Source organism: Sparus aurata, chromosome 1 (genome assembly GCF_900880675.1).
Source record: "Sparus aurata chromosome 1, fSpaAur1.1, whole genome shotgun sequence".
NCBI classification, from domain to species: domain Eukaryota; kingdom Metazoa; phylum Chordata; class Actinopteri; order Spariformes; family Sparidae; genus Sparus; species Sparus aurata.
Window position 1 is genome coordinate 7,180,443 of NC_044187.1, and position 16,680 is coordinate 7,197,122.

The following is a 16,680-nucleotide window of genomic DNA, read 5'->3' on the forward strand; positions in this document are numbered from 1 at the left end:
GAACGATTCATGCTATGGGCATCAGTTCAGTACTTGTTTTGCTGCAGTGCTTTGTTTTGATTTGAATTACTAAAAAGCTTAATTTATTCTAACTACAAACAATGTTTTTCCCTAACCATACTTTTTTTAATGAGACGTTGGGTCATGCTCTTGGGCCATGTTCATTAAAACAGCACAAGTTCTGTCATCCCATGGCATCACTGAGAGGATTAAAACTAATTGACTTCAAACAGTTAGTTGTATACACTTTTGAATCATGTTGTTTAGGTAAATGTTCAAAATTATGTTCATATGTCATCAGATAATAAGACTAAGTGTGTTGTTTGTTCTAAAATGAATCTGTCTTTCCTAAGGTATGGCCCAGAAGCAGCTGCAGCCGTTGCCAACGACCCCAGTGCCATGCAGCGTCTCCAGGAGCAGGCTCACCATCAGCACCACCATTCAGGGGGAGCAGGAGGCAAGCTTCCTCAATCTGCCTCCTCCAGCACAGGCATGCTCCACGGCTCAGCCAACACTAGTTCTTCACGCCTCTCCACCTTGCCGCAGGTGGAAAAAATGGCCACTGCCTTCTCTGAGGCAATGGGTGGAAAGGGCAACTACATGGATGTGAGGACTGCAGGAATGGCAATGGAAGGCAGGGAGGGAGGAGTCACAACTGGAGGAGCAGGGGTAGGAGGGGAAGTAGTTGTGGATATGCGAGGTGGGGCTGAGAATGGGACAGAGGCTGGGGAGGACTCGGATGACGACGGCCGTGGCTCAGCATCAGAGATCTCCACAATCGCAAAAGAGGTGGACAAGGTGAACCAGATCATCAACAACTGCATTGATGCCCTGAAACTGGATGCTTCTGCTAATGTTGTGACCACGGCTGACAATGCCAACTCTGTGTCCTCCTCCCAGCCTCCACCTTGCATTGCGTCCCTCCCTCGAAACCTCCTGCCCCTCTCTCCAGGCCACCCTGGAGATCAGATCATGGCCTCCTCCCCAAAGGTGCATCCAAAGTCTCACCCCCAGCCTCATCCTCATTCTCAACCACATCCTCAGCCACATCCTCAGCCTCATCCTCAGCTACATCAGCAGCCTCATCCACCTTCTATGGCCCCAGTTCCTCTTGTCATGCCCCTCTCTGAGCGGCCGGGCATCAGTGGTGGGGGGTTCCTCTCTCCTCCTTACCGTGACCCGCCTCCAGCCAATGCAGTGCGGCCCCTTCAAAGGCAATTAAGCGCTGACACAGCTGTGAAGAACCGTTCTGGTGTGCCTCCGATGGGATCTGTCAAAAGCTCTAGGGTGTATAGTGTGGATATTCCTGAGCAACGCAGCGATCCTCCCAAGTACCCAACAGAAAAGAGCAGCCCTGTTGGTTGCGGTGGAGGGAGTGGAAGTGGAGGAGGTGGTGGAGTAGCAGGCTGCAACGGGAATGGGATGGGAAACATAAATGGTGGTGGGATGAGCGTGAATGGGGGTGGTATGGGGTGTAATAATGGGAGTGGAGGTGGAGTGGTTGGCCCTGGACAGCAGCAGCACCACTTGGAGGTTCAGCCAGACTACCACAGCTCTGAGCACCGCCACTCCTTTCCTGCACTCTACTATGAGGGTGTCAATGACTCACCATCACCTGCCCAAAAGGCCTCATTCCTTAAACCCCTGGGCCGCACCAAGAGGGATGCCACAGCCGCCTACTCCCAGCTCTCACCTTCTCGTCACCACAACTACAACTCTGGCTACTCCTCCAGTCCAGAGTATTCATCTGAGAGCACACTACGGATCTGGGAGCGATTCCGGCCTTACAAGAAAAGCCCCAGAGAGGAAGCATCCTATATAGCAGCAGGTCATGCCCTGCGTAAGAAGGTGCAGTTTGCCAAGGATGAGGACCTTCACGATATTTTGGATTACTGGAAGGGGGTTTCTGCCCAGCAGAAGCTGTGAGCAGAGAGAGCAAAGTCGAAATGCTGTAAGGGAGATTGTGAAGTTGGATGCCAACAGCAGACTAATAAGGGGGATAGATGTTAATGTAGCAAGACAAATAATGTTTCCTCTGAGGTGTCCAGTGACATGGGTCATTCCCCTGCTGAATCCAGATTTAAAGAGGTATTCGCTCTAGGTAATTTTTTGGACTTGTTTCATTCGTTCATTGATAATTTTAAGAGGTTGTTGCTGGGGTTGGAGATAATTAACAAGAATCAAGCTGTTCACCAGACTACCTCATACTGGGCACTTTGGTCCTTGCAGGCTTCCGTACACCCACTGAATCCCCACTAATGAGCAAAGCAAAGGTGGTGACGAGCAAGTGTCTTCTACCTCATTACTGGCAGACTGTAGCTCAGCTATCTCACCAGAAGCAGCCCCATTCACGACTTAAACCCTGTCCCTCTTCTTTCTAATCCCATCAAACCACCATTCACGAAACAATCATTCCACAGCGCCACAGACACCTGCTCTCCTATAGAAGCATCATTTAGGAAGATAATGAGGGAGCAGGATGAAGAATTTGGTGCGCTTGTTTTAGAATAGCCTGAATCTCTCTCTTTGGGGGAGGACATTAAGTGATACTTATCGAGCTAATTGTTCTCCCTGGCAATTAGCCAGTGTAAGAATAGGTCACGGAGGCTGTGTGTTGAGCATGCATATCGATTCGAAACACCTAACTACATATGTTCAGTTGTGTGTGGGCATGTATATTCAGTTTGTGCATGCTGGTGTGAGTGATTGTGTGTGGGTGGGGGAGTTGGGTTGTGGCTGAGATGTCCATTATTTTCAGTCTTCTCCACAGTAGCAAAGTGGATAGCTTAGTGGAGATGTTTTGCATATAGATAACAACCCAGTTGGGGAGTGTGTGTTTGTGTGTGCGTACATTATTTTGCATCTTTGGCCCAGCCTGCCTGCCTGTCTATCTAGATAGTGTGAAGTAAACCCCTTCAAGACCCGCAGGCGTTTTTGTCTCCAGCCCATTTCTTATTTAGAGCCGTAGCATATTTCTTTAGATAAGGAAAGCTATGAGGTAGGAAATTTACATTTCAATAGTGCAAGTCATGAAGAAATTACTTTAGGGCGGGTTATGCAGGTTGGTAAGACAGGTGTTAGCTCCTATATTAAAGAACCCTGTAATCACATTTAGGAATAGTGGCTGACTGAGAGCAGGTGAGAGGTTTGCTGCATCTCATTTTGAACATGCCAATGTTAAGGAGACGATATGTGATTCATGTATCAGCTCAAGGTGAGTCTGCATAGAAACTGAAAATAAGTTAAAGGCTCCCTGCACTACACAGTGAGATAAAATGGATTGTAAGAGGAGTGAAGGCCCCGGGGAAATACTCTGCCTCAGACTGGATGACTCGCCACTCAGTATATATGACCCTGCTCTGCTCTGGGTGGGAGCTTGTTATGGACCAAAGTGCCTGTGGGAGGTATGATTTCACACGTTTCTTTTTATATTAATTATATTTGCTTTTCCTTTCTAATATGGTTCATAGAGTAGGATGTAGTCCCAAGGAGAAAGAAAGCAACTGCCCTGGTTTAATATGGTTCATTACTATTTAGGATTTGGGTTTGATTTCACAGGTGTTACAATGAAATCTGTCTGGAAAAAAAATAAAAATAAAATGGGAGCAAGGCTTGGTATTATTACAGATCAAACGAGAGACTATTATATGAGACAGATGTTTTTTTTTTTTTTTTCTCTCACTGCACATTCTCACAAGAGGCACAAACGCTGATAATTCAAACACTACAAATCTGTATGCTTTAGATATTTCACAAACCCAAGTACACCTCATCCATATAAATTGCCTTCATGCTCTCCCCCTGCATCAACATCCACTCTTTCAAAATATTAATCTTAGCCAGTCGTCTTCAGCTCTTTTTTTCTGCCCACTCGTTCTATCCTCACCACTGGCATCCTGACCTCCCTGTCTCTGCTGTGATTCATCTCAATTGAAAAGGTATAAATTCTGTTTTAAAATGTCTAATTAATTCATTCCCCTCAGTGTTTTTTCCCCTGCCTGCCACCTCTGTCCAACTTAATGGGGCAAATTAATGAGTAATTTGCGGAGGTTGATGTCGTACCATCATCTGAGGTCAGAAGGGCGTGCTGATATTATTAACTCTGCCGGACTGGGAGCCTGATTGAAATTAATGACGGCTGCCTACGTCTGCCTATCTATCTTTCTGCCCCTGCCTGCATCATCAGATGCTATATAACCACCACTCTGTTTCCTCTTACTCATAAAAGACAGAAATGCTCCTCAGACAAACACTAAGGTCAGATTTATGCATCACCATAACCGTTCAGGGTATGAACAGGACAAGGTGTGGAATATCCTCCTGGGTGGTGTTCTTTCTATTTTGAGTCTGATCAGTCAGGAAGGACCAGTCTGTAAAGCCTGGAAGTAATGAATTCCTATTTGTTTTTTTTTCTGCTGGGTTAACCCTGATATCATCGTTTTGACAGGGCTTGAATTCACCCACTGTTCGAGGTGTGAGTTTGATGGAGAAAGTGAGAGCTGAAGTTGGCATTTACTCTTTGACCTATGAAGATCTTAGCCTACAGAATGTGCTTGATTCAAAAGGTCAGCTAGTATTAGAAAAAAAGAAAATCTGTTTTGAAGTATCAGAAGAAGATTATGCTTATATGCACGTTTAAGTAAAAAAGTCCAAAAAGGAATGATGTCTCGAGGGGTAAATGAGAAATATCTGTTTTGTTATTTGGGTGAGTCGACCATTTTAATTATGCTGTAACTATCGACCCACTGTTTTTGCTTTTTGATATTCCATTGTGCTTCAGATTGAGTAATGACTTTCCCGCCGACCTCTCTAAGTCATCTGTGGCAGTCAATCCAATACACCCACTAGCGTTCACAATGGGATGTCAAATGTGCATCATTACTCTGCTATCAGATCAATAGAACTTAATTTGGGCGAGTGGGACCAAATAAAAAACACAGAGCAAATTCCCTTGGGCGCTCAGTTGGACAGCCTCCATTTTTATAAAGGGCCTCTAGTTTTCTATTTTGGCCTATTGTTCGAATTCCACTGGCAGCTATGCTATGTGTTAGGTCCAAGGTATCACCAATCAATTAGTTTTAGATTAGTACCACAGGCTATGCAGGGGTGGAAGCTTTGTAAAAATAATGGCTTCATTCGGAAGACTGCAAGGACTCAAGCTGAGGTTACCTGCGTATACCCTCAAGGCCTTCTGCTAGATGTAGGGAATAACATTAGCTCAGCTATTCATAAGCACAGTTTGTCCAATTGTCATAATTTATACTGATGATCATACATCATATCTGTCCTGTTGCCCAGTGTTCTTATTGAATCATTTTTACTTGTATTTAAATCAATTCGCTTGACTTCAAACAGGTATCCTATTCTGCCCTGTTTGAATAACAACACGTAATTACTATAATGCGCTTAAGTCTACACATACACTCCATCCACACTGACCGAGCCTTGCTCCTATTCCTCAGTTAACATATCCCCTGTATTTCTTTTAGTATGTACTCATCTTCACAAGTTATTTTCACTTGGCAGCAATGTTTTCTGATCTCCCTCCCTTACAGTGGGAAGTGTCTGACTTTCAGTCCTCAGGGGCCAGAATCCACAAGTTGAGACTGATGGATGTACAGATATTGTTCCTTAGGGATTGCATGTGTGTCTTCTCTCCTGTCTGGCCAATTAGTAACAATGTTGAATCAATGTGAAGGAATCGCTGACAGTCTCAGGCTTCCAATAAGAAAGAAAAAAATAACAGGGAACAATTGAGACGGCGCGACATGTGGCAGTCTCTGAGGAGTAGAGTCAAACCCTCGATGTCCAGAGCTGTGAATCCCAGAAGTGCGATTGGAACTGGTAATCAGGCATGGTGTCTGCATTGAAGAAAATAATGAAACCATTCACTGGGCCTCTTGTTTTCCCCAAGTAGGGGTCACAGAGAGTCTAAGTGCCAAGAAATTTGAGTTAACGTCAAGATTATGGTCTGGGAGATTAAAAGGTGGAGCAGCTCTGGCAAATAGGAAACAAGGATTTTGTTAATCAAAGAACCAGAAGGATAGTTTCTATACACCTCAAACTAATTCACGGGGGTTTTAAACTGTTCTCAACAATATTGCTGGCTGCCTCGGGGACTCATTGCCATACAAGTTTGGTTTCTCATTTCCGTTTTGTAAGTTTTTAAAGTTTGGCTTATTGAAAAACACAAATCAGTAGTCATGGAAAATCCTGGAACAACACTCTCTATTCCCTCCCTTTGGAGTTGTAGTTGCTCTCAATACTAACCTCTGGCAGAGAAACTGTACACTTGCAATGGCTCCTTGGGACTAGCTGAGAGGTCTCTTGTTCCAGTTTAATCAAACCTTTGTCCAAACAATAAGGTCTGCAGTGGGAACATGGACTTTGTTTTAATGCTGTAAACATTAAAACGTTGTAGAGATAGAGGCTGATCTCACACTTGCAGCAGTAAACCTGGAAGCATCCCTCTTCCTATCCCCTGATGGCCCTTCCTCCTTCACCATTTACAAGTTAATGGAACATACGAACCAGTGCTGTGAATATAACTTTTCTCTTGGAGTTTAATATCAGCTTAGAAAATGGGACAGAAGTTATGTGATAAAGGGATTTCAACAAAGTGTCCCCAGAATTATATCTCCAACTCTGCCCGGGTACATTTATCTCCCTTTCAAAAATTGTGCATTCTGCCGAACAGAATACTATATTTATGTTGTAAACATGTAAAATATGATACCTTTTTACATCAGATACATTTCAGAAGCTGCAGTTTGGTGTAATTTGAAGATAAGTATTTTTGTGCTACAATGTGACAGGGTGGGACAGTCCTGCTTTCCACAATAGAGCTAAATAGAGCTAGCCACGGCTTATTTCACTGTTAATTTCACCTGGTTCATTCAAAACTTTCTCTCACTACTGCTGTTGTCGAGGAGTTTTCCACAACTCTGTAGTTTAGTTATAGTTTATTTCTTCCAGTGCCTTTTAAACACAATAGTAAGGCAACTGTTTAGCATGTTCACCAAAATATGCTACAGGGACCAGTGGGGACAAACATCAACTTGAGTTTAAAGTGGTGTGGCTAAGTCCTGCCCAATATATTACCCACACGGAGTGTGTGTGTTTGAGTCAAACATACACATATGTAGAGCTGCTGTACTTTAGAAACGGACTTCTCTTGGGCTGTCATGAATCTTGACAGGCCGAGCCAAAAGTCCAAGAGGCTTCTTTGCATTGTCTCGAAGGCAGACCTTCATCTCAGGCTGTATAGAAATGCTGCCTTCTCGGACTGGCGGGCACCGGCATATCTCAGATCATTTGATTGACAGGAGCTGCTGGAGGCAATATGCAGACTTGGAGGAGAAAGTACTGCTTGAAAGGCTCAGTTCAGAGCACAACTCCCCTTCGAGAAGCACAGATTTTGTTGGGCCAAGTTCCATTCGCTTGGAGCCCAGTGAACAAGGCTAGGAATAATAGAGAGAGAGAGAAAGTGCTCGTATCATATGTATGAGTATGTAATATATAGTTTTAGTCAAGATAGCTATAAAGGCTAGTTACCTGGCCTGTCTTTTTGTCCGCATTAATGTTATGATTGTGAATTAATGAACAGTTGTTGCCTACCTCTGCCAAGGAGTTAATGCTTCACTTCTTTTCTTTGTGTTTTGGATTTTTTTTCTTCTGATCTTTTAAAAGTATTTCTTAATCTTGATATATGTGCCATTTTTAAACATTTGTATTATTTTCCCAGACTAGTCCCACACCAGAGCTTGTAATAGACCTGCCAATCCACTGGGTTCATAAGAAGAGAGACGTGTGAGGGTGATGGTTTGGCTTGAAATTGAAAAAAAAGAAAAAAAAAGAATATTGCACAGCCTTGGCAGAGTTATGAGTTCATTCAGTATTTTCTACACTTAATTTACATTTTGATGACATTATGGCTCTTTGGCTCTGCTGAAAGTAATGACCTACCTTCGGAGATGCCCTGCTGATCCTGAGTGAGATGTTTATACCTTACTGAATGCTACACAGAGAATTCAACCCCTGATCCCTAAATGCTCTAACCAGCAGTCAAGCTGACCTAAGCCCTGGCTAGTTTTACTGGCTCTGAAGAGGAAGCAGGACTACTGCAACTTAACTGCAAACAATGCCGTCTGTCTGCTGTTGAGGTTGAGCCGTTAATTTGTCGATTCATTTGTGGGTTGACCTGATCTGTCGATCATTCGACTCCTCGTCGACTGAATGGGAGAGACTTATGGAGGGAGGTCCGACATACAACAAACCTGGAGGAGTTTCTACCGGTGGCCAACTGTGACAAACACACACTCTTACACAACTACACACACGCACAGACACCAATGTAGAGAATCAATGAATATACTGTACGTGTTTGAATAGATTAGAGTTACACTATATGGACATGAAATGTGAGAACACACACAACATATACCTTCCCACACATTACTGAATATACATTACACACACACACACACATTTATACACACAGACACCTTCCCACATGCACACACACACAAAACATACCATATTCACACCTGCCTACACAAAATATGGACTGAATATTTTTATTCACGTTTACAGACACAAATGGTCTTAAAAAGTGCCAAATTGGCGAGTTTTATGTGCAGGCGGAGTGGAACCAAACATCTGTAGAAATGAACTTAAGTGTCTTTACCGACCTAAATGTCCTTTTTTGTTGTTGTTTTTATTGTCATGTATTTACTTCTCTGTATAATTTATGCATTTCCTCAGCCGTTTGTATTTTAATTGTTGTAGTTTTCTGTTCTAATTTGTTATCTCTGCATATGGAATGAAAATACTTATTGTGAATGTCACATTCAGAGTTCTCATGGTTCCTTCTGATCTGTCTGACTTTATCACTACAAGCTGCCGCAGTGACACACGTTCATTTACATATTACAGTAAGACTAAAGAAACCCTTTGTACCTCACAGACTGCAGCGTCTGCAAAGCAAAGATTAACAGAGAGCACAATTCTCAAGGAATTTAAGGATTCAATCCAGTATTTGCTCAGCTGAGGCTTTTTTTTCTGTAGATGGTAGATTTCACATCTTCAGCCTTACGGATAGAGGCACATCAATCCACGCACACACACTTGCGCGCACACACACGCACACACACACACACACACACACACACACACACACACACCCTGGGAGCTGTTTTGAAGAGCTGATAATATGCCTGTCACTGCTGGCCTTTTCGAGGACCATGTTTTTCAGGCCCTCTTAAGGGAAGGCAGAGGAAGAAAAAAAAAAGCAGGGAAGTCTGACTGTGTCCATTTGGAAGATTGAACTGGCAGGAATTAGTATTATCCTGTGTGTGTGTGTGAGTGTGTGTGTGTGTGTGTGGGTGGATGTCTTTCTAGGTGCTTGTCTACTTTTCGGTGTGTGTGAGTGTGCATTTTGTCTGCTTTCACATAACCTGTCGTGTTTGACAGCATAGCTCTGCATGAGTGCGTCCTTAACATGAGACGGGGTAGCACTAATAATGGTATGGGTGTGTGTGTGTGAATGTGTGTTCGAGGGATTTTGTTATGAAGGTCTGCCCTGTCGAGGGAGTGACGGCTGAGGCTGGGTATCTGAGGCATTTTCAATTAATCTGCCTCTCAGTCTGCAGGGCGCTCCAATAAGGCTGTGCTCATTCACTTGCTCGCTGTCACTCTCGCACACACAAATGCACACACACACTGTCACACAAGCCCGGATTGTAATTGCATGCTGCTCATTTCATGCACACTTTTCATCGCATATACGCACTCACAAGGCAAAAAATTCAGCCAAACACATGGATTTCATGTCTCACACAAGCACTGATTGTAATTACACACCGCCATGCCTGCACACACACTGTTCACCAACACAAGGGTATTGTCAGTTGTACCATAATTCCATGCCTATTTGTGCATGCACCACACAGACACTCCTCCCCTACATATCACTGTCATCTCTGCATCCGCCTGGTTGAGTGAAACGCCTTTCATCCCTTTCTGCAATGCTTTCGCCCCTGACCCTCCTGCCCCTTGTTGCCTCATTAGCATTAGCGCAGCAGGTTGACTTGCACTCTGACAACTAGTGTGGCTTGCTAGATGGCCCTACTCGTGCCCTGCGGCGGGGGGCAGCAGCAAAAAATGGTATCTGACCCCACACAGTCCTGGGTTAAGTAAAGAGGTGGTTTTGAATTTTGGCTTTTAAACCCAAATGCTGCACTGACTCCATCACTGCTGTTTACTGACCGTAGATTCTGTGGGTCGAGGGAAAAAAGAGGTAAAGAGGAGAGATAGAAAGGAGAAAAAGTGGTGGGTCTAGACTGGTCTTTATGATGCTCATGTTCACAAAGCCCACACAGTGAACTGTGGCACTTCAGTGTATGTGCTACGGGATGCTCTTTGGGTCATCTTAAACTCCCACTGTGAAATCTCTTTGTGTGAATGACCTTGACAGACAGCACTGCAAGAGAGGCACAATTGTACAAAGAGAGTCTGCCTTTTGACCGGCTGGCTGGGAGCTGACTGTCAAAAATGTCCTTGAGCAAGGCACTGAGGCTGAAAACATCTCTGATTCACCTGCACGTTGGTCAGACTAAGGCTGGAGCTCAGATGAATGAATTATCTTACCAAAACAAAACAAAACATACATTTAAAGGATTATTCTACATTGGTTGCAGTAAATCTCATGAGGAGACCATGACTGATGATGAGTCTATTTCTCAATACTCTTTACCCTATCTGTCTCTCAACCCCGAATCCCATTGGTTCCTATGGAAAATATTCATCCAGATCTAAAATAAATGGTTTCATTTTCAGAAGAAGGAAAAGTTATTTTCTAAAACGGCTTGGCCATGAAGTTTATAGCAAACATTACTCAACAGGAGTGAATTGGGGTTATTTTTAGTGTCAGACAGGTGCTTTAGTGAATAAAGAAATCAGTGCTGTAGGACCCACCGTGAACAATTCAGCATTAAGCCAAACCACCTTTCTGTCACAGCATTTTGGGCATGGTTGATTTGTTTTGTTTTATTTAATTCTGCACCTGGGGATCACATTAATTCAAAATTTTAATAGGTGCATGAGTTGAATTTCTTTCCCTTACAACAACAAGAGACTTCTGCTAGAAGAAATGTGTTTCCATTGCATTATTTGTGCTTTCTCGAATAACCTGTTCAGACTTGGGTACATCCCTACCACAGCGTCCATGTTCATCATTTTAAAAGACACGTGTCACCCAGTGCAACGCTGTGGGTTAATGATGGTGTTGGTCGTGTTGGACGAACAAATAAGGGACCCATCTAAATGAAGTGGGAAAAGTGAGTTACATATACAATACATTGAGCAACATTTTTTTTAAATAAGAAATTCAGTACAGTGTATGTTTCTGCAACATTAATTCAATCAGTACGACAAAACAGGCGTGCCACATGAGAGAGTGTTGAGTTCCCATTGACGAAAACTTATTCAAAAGATGTCAATTTAAGGCTTTTGTTGATGGTGAAAACATCTATCTTTAGACATCTCCCTTACGCCAACCTTACAGAGTTCAAAATTAAAGTTTTTACATCAGTTTTTCAACTTCTATTACAGACATCCAAAAGATGATTTTTTGGGGATTCAAAATTTAAGTCTTTACATGAAAACCCAAATGTACTCCATGTAGGAAAAGCAACAGGGTGCAATCAATTGTACAACCTTACCTCATACAGGGCACCATGTATATTTAATTATTTGACTGTAATTAATTGATTTCAAAGGTTTTCAGTAATTGAGTGCCATCCTGTCTTAAATTACAGTCTGCTTTGTTGAATATCATGTTTTCATCATCCAACCTTAGAACAACAGCCTGAACTGATGAAAGTCTCCATTAGGCTTTAACGCAGCCATACTATATAAACTATTCTTCTGATTTACGTTCACTTACACTGATATAAGACAAAATGAGTTTTTTTGGCATCAGAATTTCTCTCATGTTTTATCTTGGCTCTAGAGGCAGTGGACAAAAGGTTATTTGGCTGCTGGCTTATTCTTAGTAATACTGTCAACGCTAATGAGCTGCAAATCATGTTTTACAAAAGTGTATTCAGATAATAATAGCCTATCTTTAATTGGGTGTCAGCACTCATTGTAGTCAGTTGCCTCTAGTGTGCTGTCTTTGAATAACAATGCCTTGTTTGGTGCATTGTCCTGGTAAAGTAATAATGAAAAAGCAACAATTCCAAACCAAATCCCTGTTAGCTACATCCATGGGGTGGCAACTTCAGACAAATCTTAAAATACCAACAAAAAGACAGTATTATCCAATTGTCTAACACACCAGAGCCACTGAGCCCCAGCAGAATGTAGCGCAGTGCATTAAAATATTAACAATGGTAAAAAAAAAAAAAAAAAAGCAGCTGTACGCCACCACTTGTTCCTTGAGCATCACTTAGATAACAGTTGCTTTGGCAATTATCAACACTGGAACATGATCCGGGGGAAATGCGTTTATGCTTTCGGTCGCTCCCTGCAGCGAACAAATGCTGCAAATTTAATAACAGGCATCCAAGTGGAGCACGTGGTGGAAGGCAGCTACAGACGGCGGAGTCGCCTGGGTCTAGAAATCCTTAGAGAAGTTCGAAAGCAGGTTGTTGTGGAGCATTGACCGCCCTTGTATGTAGGATTGTGTGCTTGTGTTTGTGTCCAGGGTTTGACTATAGGATTATTCCTTGAAAAGCCTGGACTGGATACCAGCATGTATTTTCATTTCTCGGTGCACCCTCTTTCCCCGAACTGCTCTGTTCTTATTTTACATCAGTTAACAACTGCCTGCATTTCCCAGAACTACTTTTACACCTGTTACAGAAATTGCCTGCACTTGTTTCCATCTGGTACTCACAATGTGTGTAGGTGGAAACAGCAATGACTTGACGATTGGAAAAAACAGCATGAGAGCCTGAATTTCCAGTTGAAACAAAGTGAGATGCCCGTTACATAAAATGCACTGCGATTGCTCTCTTTTCTATGATATATTTTTGCTCATATGGTTGTGCAGGGTTTCCCCTGAGGAACTCTGTCAGCAGGAGTGGATACTGGATTCACAATATGATCAGTCAGTCACTGTTATCTGATGAGCTGAGTCTGGCAGATATCGACACATCTTGTCTCAAGATCGATTCAGTTACTATTCAATGGCACTCATTAAACATATGGTTTTTGCTCTGTGATATAGATCCTGGCTCATTTTTCACTGTGGGTTAATTTTGTTTCATGAAAGTACATCCCGTTCTTTGACGTTATGAAAGCAGGAAACCCAACAGGGTTATAAAATGCTTCTGAAGCCCTGCTGTTGAATGTTGGTGCGAAATGTCAGCTCTTAAAAGAGGACCTTGCTCCTAGATTATAGGCACTGACCCCAGACCTGACATTTACTGTTAATGTTCTGCAGTAAATCCTTTTAAATGTTCTTTGTTTTCTCTGTTACCAAACTCCACCATGGCTGAACATATCATAACATCTCATCTGCTGATTAAACCTTAGACATTTTACTTTAGCAGCGTTGCGGGTCAGTGGTTCAGTGTGATGTCACGCCGTTCTTCCCCGGTTGCCGAGCAATCGATTACAGGCAGCAGCAGTTGTTGCCGAGGGCGACGGGCGGGAACAGTCAAGGTTGCTAGGTAGCAGATAAGAACACAGGCTCTCATTAATTGCCTTCTGCCACCGTTGCAATGAGAGTACAGGATGGTGGATATTGCCGTGGGATGCATGCACACACACACACGGAAAGACACATACATATATGTAGACCAACTAGCTCTCACACACACATCTCATCATTTAATGACCTTTCTTCACCATTATCCATCAAGTTGATGACGTCAGAGGAAGAATTGGGGTAAAGATAGGGAGGGTAACATAGACTGATAAAAAAAAATAAAAATAAATAGCGGTAATCCACAAGAACTTTACTTACAGTACTAGTGGATTTCACTTCTCATTGGACAAAACTGAGATGCAACATCCTACTTACCCTGAAGAAAACATGTAGAGAAGGTATTATATTCATCATTATCACATGAGCCATGCTTTTAAAAAGTTCTGTACGAGCTGCAAATGTATGAGCTAAGATTTTCTTCTGCCTGTTTGGACAGCCATGAAATGTGAGAGCAGAACCTCAAAGAGGTAAACATCAAACATTTCCTGCCCCAGGGGGAATCCTCTTTTTTTTCCACAAATCTGTTGCTGTGCAATGAAATGTGAGCATCATTATTTCCTACAGTCGAAGGCTAATTTGAACGATTTTCTCAGAAAATGACGCCTCTAGGCAGTGATGTTTTCCCCAACAGCTGCAGTCAGAGACATAATCTATGTGCTCTCCTGACAATTGAGCTTCGAACCATTTGATTTGACAAGACAGTTTCAGTGTTTGGATGTTGGTGACTTTCAGCACAGCTGCAATGTCCTAAAACAACGCAACACTGCTGCCTCTTTTTATTTTTAAAAAATGTCTTAATTAAACAACCAACGGTAGACATATGTCTTCTCTTAAGCCCCTCTTATGTGAATGGCAGCCTGATTAAATGGGCAACTGTCTTTTTTTTAAATCCTCGAATGTGTAAACCTGCCTGATTAAAACACAACGCAATCTGAAGGCAATTCTCTGCAGTACAAACCACCTGATTAACAGTGGAATACTGTACGCCTGTCTTCAAAATCGTCCTCTGGTGTGTATTTCATGCATAGCAGCAGAACAAGGCATCCGTTTTCAGAGCTTGTTGTCCTGAGTCTACCCCTGTTTTACCTTGACAACTAAGCTGCTCTGAAGTCCTGACTTGTTGAAAATGAACCATCGGTTCATGACCCTCACATCGCTTATGTAAGATACAGTTGTCTCACACAGCCCAGTGTTACTTTGTGGCCAGATAAAAGCTCAATAAAACCTTTTAGCTTGAGCTCAGAGGGAGGACGTTAAGCCCCCAAGACTTGTGTTCTTGGATTACAGACCGGAGTAGCAGAGTGAGCACGTAGTGTGTTAAGCACATTGTGTACCAATACAAACCAGCACACACACACACACACACACACACACAAACCCAAGCAAGGTTTTGCTTAAGTGATGCTGTTAAATGCTGTGAGCCTTGCTGTCCGTCAGCCTGCCTCTCTCCCTCAACTTGATTAAATCTCCTCACTTTATTTGCTGTTCCACCAGTTACTGCTTCAGAGTCTTATGACACCAGGCTTCACATGTACGCAAGGATGAGAAGAGATAGGCATGGAGTAAAATCAAAGGAGAAGTCGTTGGGAGGAGGAGGGAAGGAAATGATGAATAAATGCAAGAAAGGAAGAAGGACAGGTAAGGAAGAAAGAAATGAAGAGTGGAAGGTAAGGAAGGGAGAAAGTAAGAGGGGTAGGTAAGGAAGAAAGATAGGAAGGGAGAGAAAGAAAGGAAGGGGGGTAACTAAGGAGGAAAGAAATGAAGGGGGAAGAAAGAAAATAAGAGTAAGAAGAATGAACGGGAGAGGGGTAGGTAAGGAAAGGGAAGAACAAAGAAAGAAATCAAGTAAGACAGGGATGTAAGGAAGAGAAGGAAGAAGGAAAGGAAGATGGGTTGGTAAGAAGAGGAAGAAGAAAGGAAGGGAGAGGGGAAGGTAGGAGGAGGAGAAAGAAGAAGAGAAAGAGGATGGGTAGGTTAGAAAGAGGAAGAAGAAGGAGAGGAGGAGGGGTAGGTAAGGAAGAGGAGGAAGAAGAAGGAAAGGGAGAGGAGTAGGTAAGGAAGAGGAAGAAGAAAGAAAGGAAAGAAGGAAGAGGGGATTGGTAAGGAAGAGGGAGAAGAAGGAAGGGGAAAGGGGTAGGTAAGGAAGAGGAAGAAGAAGGAAAGGGAGAGGGATAGGTAAGGAAGAAGAAATGAAGGTAGAGGGGTAGGTAAGGAAGAGGAAGAAGAAGGGAAAGAAGATGGGTAGGTAAGGAAGAGGAAGAAGAGGAGAGGAAGAGGGGTAGGTAAGGAAGAGGAAGAAGAGGAGAGGAAGAGGGGTAGGTAAGGAAGAGGAAGATGAAGGAAAGGGAGAGGAGTAGGTAAGGAAGAAGAAAGAAAGGAAAGAAGGAAGAGGGATTGGTAAGGAAGAGGGAGAAGATGGAAAGGGAAAGGGGTAGGTAAGGAAGAGGAAGAAGAAGGAAGGAGGTAGATAAGGGATAAATACTAAAAGAATAAAGTTAAGGAGAGATTAATGAAAGCATGAGGGAAGAGTTATCACCTGGGTCATTTGCCCATATCTAAAAGCAAAAGTGTTCAAACCTGTTTTGAATGGACACACTCGAAGGTGAGCCTAAAAGCCTGCTCATCTAGAGAGAGTGATGATTCATACAAATGAGGATAATGGGGCACAGAGTCTCCTAAGAGCCATTCAAGCTGTTTCATTCTTTTGTCGGCACAAAAAGTGACTTGAGCTCGAGAGACAAGTAGTCAATCACTGCATTACTTGGAAGCACTTGTTGGATTACTGGAAAGTAGCCCCTCTAATTCTGATTTCCATGAAGATGGGTGGGTGGAGGGGGGTCTCAGATGGTGTTTGATCATCTGACAGGCCATTCATTCCTCATTGCATGTTTGAGAGGTGTTTTGTTTTTCCTGATTCTCCAGGTTAGATCAACGACATTCTCCAAGTAAAGTAGCTAAATTTGTTT

General features: G+C 43.0%; 1 protein-coding gene across 1 annotated transcript in view; it reads left to right on the plus strand.

The window, feature by feature from the left end:
- The window catches only part of elfn2a (extracellular leucine-rich repeat and fibronectin type III domain containing 2a), a 256,747-nt gene extending 244,335 nt beyond the window's left edge, over window positions 1–12,412 (plus strand). The window contains exon 8 of the mRNA XM_030424466.1: window positions 354–12,412. Coding sequence (XP_030280326.1) covers window positions 354–1,926 — 1,573 coding nt within the window. The 3' untranslated portion in view covers window positions 1,927–12,412. The remainder of the gene's footprint in view (window positions 1–353) is intronic.
- Window positions 12,413–16,680: the final 4,268 nt, after the last annotated feature.